The 10,666-nt window shown below is 43.5% G+C and overlaps 1 protein-coding gene across 1 annotated transcript; it reads left to right on the top strand.

The window, feature by feature from the left end:
- The first annotated feature begins 9,006 nt into the window (after positions 1-9,006).
- Positions 9,007-10,327, top strand: LOC143891421 (caffeoylshikimate esterase-like). Its single transcript, XM_077395996.1, has one exon. It carries the CDS (start codon positions 9,170-9,172, stop codon positions 10,130-10,132), a length of 963 nt encoding a protein of 320 aa, XP_077252111.1. The 5' UTR covers positions 9,007-9,169; the 3' UTR covers positions 10,133-10,327.
- The last annotated feature ends 339 nt before the right edge of the window (positions 10,328-10,666 follow it).

Below are 10,666 nucleotides of genomic sequence, written 5' to 3'. Positions count from 1 at the left end.
TCATAAGGAGCTGATTTTTTATGGACACCCTATCTATGTGTATCTATGTGAGGGCCAATCAAATGAATGGTTTGGATCACCCAAACAATATGCCCTCCAAACAAACCTCTCTCTCTCTCTCTCTCTCTCTCTCTCTCTCTCTCTCTCTATATATATATATATATATATATATATATATATATATATATGAGGAAAGTGTCTCTAGTCTCTCCCCTAGATAAGCTTATCTACTCCTCCCTTTAAAAAAACACAGTGGGCCCACGCTGTTTGGATGATCCAAAGCATTCATTTGATAGGTCCTAACATAGATAGGGTGTGCCCAAAAAATCAGCACCAAAGGGTCATCCTAGAACTTCGTTTTGTGGTGCCTTGTGGTACCCAGAATGGACACATATTGGACACGGTGTGCCCCACAAAATGAAGTTCTAGGATGACCCTTTGGTGCTGATTTTTTGGGCACACCCTATCTATGTTAGGACCTATCAAATGAATGCTTTGGATCATCCAAACAGCATGGGCCCACTGTGTTTTTTTAAAGGGAGGAGTAGATAAGCTTATCTAGGGGAGAGACTAGAGACACTTTCCTATATATATATATATATATGGAAAAGGTGTGCATACTCGGTCGAGTAGATAAGCTTATCTACTCGGTCGGGTTAAAAACAGTGGGGGCCCACATTTTTGGGGTGATCCAAACCATTCATTTGAAAGGCCCTTACCTAGATAGGGTGTCCACAAAAAATCAGCCCCATAGGATCATCCTAACCCATCCAACAATGGAGGGAAAAATGGGCAGATTTGTGGACAATCTGTGTTTGTCCATTTTTCCCTCCACTGTTGCATAGGTTAGGATGATCCTATGGGGCTGATTTTTTGTGGACACCCTATCTAGGTAAGGGCCTTTCAAATGAATGGTTTGGATCACCCAAAAAATGTGGGCCCCCACTGTTTTTAACCCGACCGAGTAGATAAGCTTATCTACTCGACCGAGTACGCACACCTTTCCCCTGTATATATGTGTGTGTCGGCCGGGTAAAAACTATGGATCAGAATCATAGACAAAATATCTTTGTGATATTTATAGAAAAAATGGCAATTATGAAAAACCAGATACACATCATCATTTGCAAACAGTTACATCATTTTGTTCCCCCTTTTCGATTGTCCCAGAAATGACCAAGATTTGAGACTAAGCAACAACCAAAACAAAGCAACCACCACCCTCACCCTCCCCTATAAAACCCACATCAGAAGGACAATCAAAACAATTCAAAGTCTCACACACTGCTTCTTCTTCTACTACTACTCTTTCCAATTCCCACCCATCTAAACAAGAAAATGAAACCCATTGCATCTTTCTTCTTCTTCATCTTTGTCTCTTTTAACTCCTTTCTCTTTCTTGCCCAAGCTCAAGACTCAGTCTCACAGTCCAGAGACCATGGCTTGGCTCAAGAGACCCCTATGTTGATATCCCCCTCGGCATTCAGATTCTTCCACCCAAATTCTCCTATCTCAAGCCCTATCACCCCATGCCTCGAGTGCAATTGTGCACCTTTGCCGCTTTCATCCTCCTCTAGTGCATCAACCAAGCCACAAGCCGCTCAAGTGCATGAAAGCATTGATTTGGCTCCTCGGACGAGTGGGAGCCGAGTTGGAGCTGGTGGGATCATTGGTTTTGTGTTAGGTTTCGTCTTTGTCGTGATTTCGGCAATGGGCGTCTACTATGCAGTGATGACTCGCCGAGCCAATGCAGGTCGATCCAATACTGTTCTAAATTATGCTTGATTGGCTTGTTCCAAGTGGCTCGATACTTGATCCACGTTCGTTTCTTTTCTTCTTTTTCTGAGATTGGCAATACATGATATTTCATATCAGTGATGAATTAACTAGTTTTCATATTAATCACAAAGCACCCATGTTAACTCATGAAAATTGGAGTATGTTTTCTCTTCTCTTCTAGAGCGCAATGAGGAGAGAAGAGTACGACTAATTTAAGTAGATAGAGGTCAAGGAGAAATCAGAAAGCGAACAGAGGGATTTGAAGATTCAACTAAACCACCTTCATAAAGGCCATATTTGGCACCCTTGAAATCTTTTTCCACAGAATCTTAGTTGATCTAATGATGGTAGAAGGGCAACGAGGGTGAGAGATGGATAGAATTGGGTTGGTATGTGTAAGGAGAGGGTGCCAAGTGGCTGGAAAACAGGGAAAAGAAAAACTCCACTCAAATAGAGTTTTCCTCCTAATTTTTAGCCACTTCGCGCCATCTCCTCACTCATGTCCTCTCACTTCTCTTCTGTCTCCCACTCTCCCTACTCCTCTCTCACCACTTTGCATCAGGGTTTTCATTTTTCTTTTCAATTTTTTAAATTGTCCTATCCATGAATTATGTCATTGATGTGCCTACGTGGATTTGAGTTGGACAAGCATCAATGATCAACATGGCAATGACTTTCTTACAACTAATTAAAATATTACTTTTTTTCCAATAATATTAACACGTACGTGGTTTAACTAGCAAAGCTGGGTAATGGGTGTAGTAGGGATAAACAGTTGGAATCTTGTTTAAGACATGGACCTTATGATCCAGGTGGATCGTGGCCGAAGTGGACCCAACTGGAGGTTTCACGGAGGACGGCACCAAGGGATACTTGTCTTGTTTCCCATAGGAAGTGGTGTGTTTTGGCATCGGTATGAAGTGTTGATGTGACAATTAATTAGGATGCTTAATGGACAGCTGACTTGGCATGGTGGGATGTCATATGAAACCAAGTGCAATAGTCCCAAAAGACTATAATGTTTGGTTGCGCGGGGGTGGTGGCTAGGAGAGTAATGGAATAAAAAGTCAAAAGAGAGGAGACAAGCATTTGATTTGTCTAGAATTACTAGTCGCAGAATAGTGGAATAGTGGTAAGTAGTGTTTTTGTTGAACGGCAGTTCTCTCGGAAAGTAGCGGAAAAAGTAGGAATGTCATTACTAATATTGAGTGAAGGGATCGAGGGATAGGGAAGAGAGAGAAAGAGAGAAGAAAATACCTTTTCCACCATTATTCTATCAATATTCTATCTTTTTGGTAGAATTTGGATTGAAATTGAAAAATGGGAACATGACTACCATATGAGCGCCGCATGGGCAAACAAGCAATAATTATATCTGAAAAATATTGGGGATTCTCCTGAAATTTGAATGCAATATTGGCAACCAAACAAGGACTCAACAGCTGTCGGCATTTGAAATTTCAATGGATGCCGAGTGTTTGTGCAACCAAACACTGAAGTAGCTTTGGCTATTTGAAAACCGTTGGGCGGCCAAAAAAACAGCCACCTCTGATTTTCAGATATGAATTATCTCACTTTGGTTTCGTGTCATCAAAGGAAAGAGATTAGATGCTAGATTTTTATCATATCTAGCCAATAGGAGTTGAATTGTTATAGGAGTTTTTTTTTTTTTTTTTTTATGTTTTGGAAATTGGATGTAAAAGTAGACACACGTCCTGTTGGGGGTAAAATCGATATGCCCGGTACCGACCCTTAGACCAAACAATGGCACACAAATGGCTCAACATAAACTCACATAGAGAACCATCGGTACCGACCCTCAAGAAGAACCAGACACGATCGCAAGAATCATGCCGTTAAGCGATCAATCCGGGCAACCATTACGCTTAAGGCGCCACATTCAAATTCAAATTCAAAACATCCCGCCAAGACCACCTTCCACGATCTCCGCCCAAAATTCCAGGAAATCATATCCCCAAGATTTTATCCTCCACGTCCCAAATCATATCCCCACGATTTGATCCTCCACCAATTACGCCCCATGTGAGCTAAATCAAAGGCCTGATTGGCGCCATGGAGATCATGGGTCTCCCCTCCTATAAAAGGGTACCCCACGCTCAAAGGTGACCATCTTCCTCTACCCCGAAAACCCTCTATTTCTCTATGAATTAGTATTTTGCTTAGATGTCTGTTGACGCCGATTTCTGACTTGAGCATCGGAAGGTGTCCCTGGAGTCCTCCTTCGGGGGCCCTTCTAACGTTGTTTTATGTGAGCGCAGGCACCCACAAATCGGAGCTCTACCAATCCGTACGGCCGGATCCGTCTACAACGCTCATCCGATTCTCAGGTACTAATTTTGTCGTCATCACGTCCATTAAAGAGTTTTTATGTTTTATCAAGTCTATGAAAAAATAGTAAGAAGAAGGGGGTGAAATTCGATATTCTTCTTCTCTCATGTTTTTTGTTCTGTGGAGTGTGTGAAGGGCTTACGATTTTTTTTATTGAATTTTTCGCTTGAACAAGCGCTCTTTGCGATAACAAGCACATGAAGAATGCCTAGTAACTGTACCCATTAATCAAAGAGATATGGTGGAAAACAACAGTCGGCCAAAGACTTTCTCAGAAAGAGTCAGATGGCAACTCTCATTCCGATGATGTCGCAATTTTTGTTGGGGCATTTTTCCTTTTTCCAAGGTACTCTCTAAAGATAGCCAGCTGAGGCAACTATTACAACCCCAACATGTGAGATAGTTTTAAAGGAGAAATGAGAGCTGCCCATTATTGCCTTTTTGGATATGCTGATGCGAATGTGATTATCGAAACAGTAACGAATTGGAATTCAGTGCATGATCTTATCTAATGACCCACCATCCTTTTTAGTCACCCACTATACAAAAATCTCATCCATTTGATATAGGGCTACAAAAATCAAGGGATAAAATGTTCTTTGTAGGGTCGGTTTGGATGCATAATATCCTGGTTAATCCTGGGATTTTTTGTAGGGGTTTTAGGTGACAAGTCATAAAATGCCTCATTTGGTTGGCATTTGAAGATTGAAACACAAGAGGACCACCTGAGATGTTGGGATGTTGTGGGACTGAGGTAGTAGCCAAGGTTTTAAATTTCGACCGATATCTGAAATTTCTGTCCGAGATTTCGGGTGTTGGTGGAGAACGAAACCAAAATTGGGTAAATCTGAATCCTTGCAAAATTTCGACCTTCATTTTTCCCGAAATTTCGGTCCGAAATTTAAGGAAAATCCCAAAAAATCTAAGATTTTAAGAAATTTTAGGACGAGATAAAATATCAATTATTTGGTTTCCTCTGATTTTGCCTGAAATTTTGGTTTCGGTGAGGACCGAAACCGAAATTTAAAATTAACCTTGGTGGTAGCCTTATCATGGCCCCCTCCAACGCTTGGTCATCTTCTTCAACTCTCTCTCCATCTCTCTCCCTATCTCTCTCCAGCATGAAACAGGGGCCACGAAATCTCTATGCCAGCAGTTGAATCTTTTCAGAGATGCATCTCTCTCTCTCTCTCTCTCTCTCTCTCTCTGCCAATTTGGGTGGAGAATTGCTGGTTTTCGTTTCGAGGGGGGGTGCCCAAGGTCCTTATAAAGCCCATCTTCCGATTTAGGATCTTTGCTTTCATGTGGAATACCCAACAATCTCCCCCTCCATGTGGAAGTAACGTGGACAATCTCACCCCTCCATGCGGCAGGAACGTGGGAACTATGAGATCTTCCCCAAGGGATTTTTTCCATCCTATGAGGTATATTGGGGTTACAGAGATCTTCCCCGAGGGATGTTTCCGTCCTCGGAGGTACACCGGGGTTACCATACCCCGACTCTTATACCACTCACATGAGTAGTGTGATTATCTGTAGAGAGTGTAAGTACATCTCCTACCTCTTCACTCTGCTCAATCGTTACGGCCATGGTTTTAAATTTCGGAAATTTTGGATTTCGGTGGAGACCGAAACCGAAATTTGCCGAAATTCTGAATTTCGGTCCAAAATTTTGAGAAATTGTAAATTTCTTTTTTTTTTAAATATGTTACAAAATTTCTGCTGAAATTTCGAAATGAATTAAAATATTCTTTTTTAATTATTACCAAATTTCGACCGAAATTTCGGTTTTTGAAAGGTCCGAAACCGGTACCAAAACCGGAATTTTAAACCATGGTTACAGCCACCACTGTATTCATAGCACCAATGTCCGACTGGTCAGGTTGCTTCGGACAATCCCGCTTGATGTGGTCGTATTCCTTGCAATGATAGCTTAACATGCACTTTCCGATGACCCTAGATCTTAACATGCCTTTTCCTGATCCCATGTCAAGCGACCTTTCTTTTTTATTCTTCCCACAAGCAATCAAGTCATGCACTTGATCAAAACATCTTAATTAGGCCTCTTCCTAGTCTCATTTGATAAGAACGCCATCGTGACTTTTCCATCCTCACAGTACCCTTACCGAATGATAATGTAGTCACCAGATTGTTGTACAATTCGGGCACTAAAGTAAGAAGTCATAGGGCCTTGTCTTCTTCCTTCATCTTTTCTTCAACCTTGTGGACCTGATCCACAAGCCAATCAAACACAATCATGTGTTTTAGAAGATCTCTGCCTTCATGCATCATTAGCCCATACAATTGTTGCTTCAGATACAATTGGTTCGCCATGCTTTTTGACATGTAAAGCTTTTCCAACTTCTCCCTTAACTTAGGTGCATCTTCTTCTTACATAATGTTATCTGTTAGACATTGTCGAATCGTGCTGACCACCTTCGACTCAATGTCTCCCCACCCTGTATCTATCATCTTCTCCGCCTTCACATCATTTCCCTTCAACGCCTTAGCAAGGCCCTATTGAACTAGGATGACCTTCACTCTCATCTAGGGGTGTAAACGAGCAGAGCCGAGCCGAGCTTGGCCAGGCTCGGCTCGTTAAGCTTAAAAGCTCGGCTCGGGCTCGAACCAGGCTCGGGCTCGGCTCGGCTCGGTCAGGCTCGGCCAGGGCGAGCCTTACTGAGCTCGGGTTATATTATGTTCACACCCCTCATCTTCCCTGGACAGCCCTACTAGTATAATTTGACTACTTTTTTTACACTATGGGGGGTGGTCCTAGTAGCAAATGGGGTTCCAAAAATGAAGTGACATATTTCCCCCCCCCCTCCTTTCACTCACTGGACAACCCTTTTAATGTATAAAGTAATATATAATATATATATTTAAATATATTAAATTCTTAACGAGCCTTAACGAGCCGAGCCTGGCCTAAATTGGGCTCGGCTCGGCTCTTTAAGGATTCGAGCCGAGCTCGAGCGAGCTTCTGAGCCCGAGCCAAAATTGACACCCTTACTCTCATCTGCTATATGGTAACTGTCATTTTCGTTGAACTTGTTGATGTTGAATTTGGGTAGAACTTGATTTACTGCCATCTCAGATCACCCTCGATGCTAAGCTCCACCTCGAATGATAATTTTTCGAAAAAAACCTTCTACCACCAAAGATCGCTCTAACCGCGATCCAATCACAACATCCGCGATCACTCCACCTAGCCTCGATGATCGCTCCAACCACAGCTCTAATACCACTTGTTAGGACCCGCATACCCAGGTAGAACTCACCCTTAAAAGCTATCAGCTAAGGGGAGGGTGCCCAAGTCCTTATAAAGCCCATCCGCGCATCTATTACTCTTCCGATGTGGGATCTTTGCTTTCATGTGGAACCCCAACAAATTTTCTATTTCTTCTACTTTTTCCTTCTTTTTTTTAATTCTTTTATTAAGGATTTTCGATTTCAACCTTAACCAAACAACAGAAAACCCAAGTACGTTCTTGTGTTTAGCAAAATTCCTTACTTGGTTGCTAACATGGCATGGACGACCGTGGAGACTTCTAGAGATGTCTCCTAATTAATAATTGCATGTCTGCTGGTGTGTCACCTTTGTCAACTCGTTATGAAATTCAAGCCAAAATCCACAAAAAGGTGGAATTTTGCTCAAATTTCCTCAGGAACACCCCCCGCCACATTCTCAATATTGGTATTGACACCCCTACCACTATTCTCCGAGTTTGACAACCAAACACTACAAAACCACTATCCTCGTCAGTAAGGTTTTGATAAAATCCAATTATTGTCTCCTCCATGTTGACTACCTACTCCACTACTCTCGGAGGTAAATACCCACAGCCAAACATAGGATATCTCGGGCTCAAGTAGACCTGGCAAACGGCCGGGCCGGGCCGGACGGGTTGGGGTCAAACGGGCCGGGTCAAAATGACCCGGAAAATTTTACAGGTCATTGAGCTTGGACCCGCACCCTCGGACCACCCGGATTTTTGACATATTTTTTTAAGATTTTTTTTTTGTATAGGAATTCGCTAGCCACCTTCTCCGATGCTACTTTTCGGCTTGTCGCCCATCCTTTGCTGCAAAGATCGCCAGAAGTACGATTTGCGCAAAGGTTGCTAGCAATAAATAATAGCAATATATAATAATCATGCGGTACTAAGTTTAAAATGAAAAATTGAAGCAAAGTAGAAAAATTACCAAAAAAAAAACCAAAAGAATGTATTAAAATATGACAATTACCAAAAACAAAACTACAAAAAAATGAAAATATTATGACAGCCAAAATAAAACTTTTGTACTTCTCTACGGCACCCAGCCCGGTCTGGCCCAGTTTTGACGGGCCGGGTGGACCTGCGGGTCAATTTCAAACGGGTCATAGATTGGTGACCCGGACCCGGAATCTACGGGCGGGCGGGTGGACCCGCAGGTCCGAGTCACTTTTTGCCAGGTCTAGGCTCAAGGCGTGGCTAGGATCATAGAATCATGGAGGCATCAATAACTTAGGATTGGCCACATGATGTAAGACCAGATCAACACACCCATCACAACAACGACATCCATAAATGCGGCAGTGGGCATACGCCTGTCCAAATTAATTTTGTTACTTTCTCAAAAGTTTTTCTCCATATTTTAAAGAAAAATACTAGAAAAGGTCATCACTCTTTGGTCCCAGATCAATGGTCTTGATTACACATATGTCCAATGTGGGACCCACCACTGATCATAGTAAAATAGAGAAATTTCCCATGACTAAGAAAAGAAACAGTAGGTTGGTGAGGCAATATTTGCCCGTGTACTATCTCAAAAAACAACAACCGAGCAACCACCTTATTCAATGCCTATAAATTCACAAGGGACCCCCTTGAAGGCAAAAATAAAAACAGACTAAAAAACCCACCTTCTTTTATGACACACATGAGGCTTCACTTCCTTCAATATCGCTGTACCCACACCACAATCAAATAAATACCACCTACCCCCCTCCCCCTCTCATTCTCTCTCAATCTCTCCTCCCACAGGCGCAATTTAAGCCATGGTGCACCCTGTCGCCCACGCCAACGAACAGAGCCCCTTCGGCACCCTCTCCGCCTCCGAATTCTACACCCACCACTCCGTGGCCCACTCCACCTCCTCCTTCATCAATCCACGTGGCTTCAAGATCTTCACCCAATCATGGACCCCACTCCCCCCCCAAAAAATCAACGGTATAATAGCCCTCATCCATGGCTTCACAGGCGAGTCCAGCTGGTTCGTCCAACTCACCGCTATCTACTTCACACAATCAGGCTTCGCCACGTGTGCCCTAGACCACCAAGGCCACGGATTCTCCCAAGGCCTCAAAAACCACATACCCGATATCCAGCCCGTTGTAGACGATTGTATAACCTTTTTTGACACTTTCCGGGCCGGACTCGACCCGGCCCTACCAAGCTTCCTCTATTCAGAATCTCTCGGTGGGGCCATCGCTCTTCTTATCCATCTCCGGGCCGGACCCACCCGACCCTGGGACGGACTCGTTCTAAACGGAGCCATGTGTGGAATCAGCCCTAAATTCAAACCTCCATGGCCTCTAGAACACCTCCTCTCATTTGTGGCTGCGATTGTGCCCACGTGGCAGGTCATACCGACACGTGGCTCAATCCCTGACGTTTCTTTTAAGGTGGAGTGGAAGAAGAGGCTTGCCTTGGCTAGTCCTCGGCGCAGCTCGGCTCGGCCCAGGGCGGCTACGGCTTTGGAGCTGATGCGCGTTTCGAGGCTCGTGCAGGAGAGGTTCCACGAGGTCGAACTGCCGTTGCTGATCGTGCACGGTGGGGATGACATGGTCTGTGATCCGGCTTGCGCTGAGGAGCTTTATCGGCGCGCCGCGAGTAAGGACAAGACGATTAGGATTTTTCCTGGAATGTGGCATCAGATTGTAGGTGAGCCAGATGAGGATGTGGAGCTTGTTTTTGGGGAAATTTTAGAGTGGCTCCGACTTCGAGCCGCCAAGCCGTGAGGTAATGATGATTGTGTGGGGACGGAATCTGGGCTGATGTAGGTTGGGCAGAAAGTTTGTTAGGGATATATATGGAATTCTGGTGTATATGTTTCCCTTATCATATGTTTTTAATTATTTTTCTGTTTAGAAAGAGTGGTAATGCTATATGAGAACACAGTAATGAGTTTGATAAGCCAAATGGCATTTCCTTTTGATTCTAAACATGATCTGACTAGTGATCTGACGATCCTAATCAATAGAAAAGATTATATTGGATAAAGGGTGCAATTTGGGTCGGGTTGGGTTGGGTTGGGTTTAGCTTTTGCTAACGTGACAACCTATGGTGGGTTCCACAAATCGATTATTGGGACTCAACTCAAACCCACCTGATTTTTTGGGGGAAAACTCAACCCAAATTCCCAAAAATTAACCCGAGTTGCATCCTAATTTTGGGTGTTGAGCAGTCATTTGCAGGCCATGAATGGGTGGCTAAGATTGTCCGTTTGCCACATTTTCGGACGTGCCCACCAGATCGATAGATGGTGCCAGTGC

The sequence above is a fragment of the Tasmannia lanceolata genome, unplaced genomic scaffold, assembly GCF_043159265.1.
Source record: "Tasmannia lanceolata isolate RefF3 unplaced genomic scaffold, GAP_Taslan_0.1 ptg000013l, whole genome shotgun sequence".
NCBI classification, from domain to species: Eukaryota; Viridiplantae; Streptophyta; class Magnoliopsida; order Canellales; family Winteraceae; genus Tasmannia; species Tasmannia lanceolata.
The sequence above is the reverse complement of the archived record's forward strand: the minus strand, read 5'-3'. Positions and strand labels throughout refer to the sequence as shown.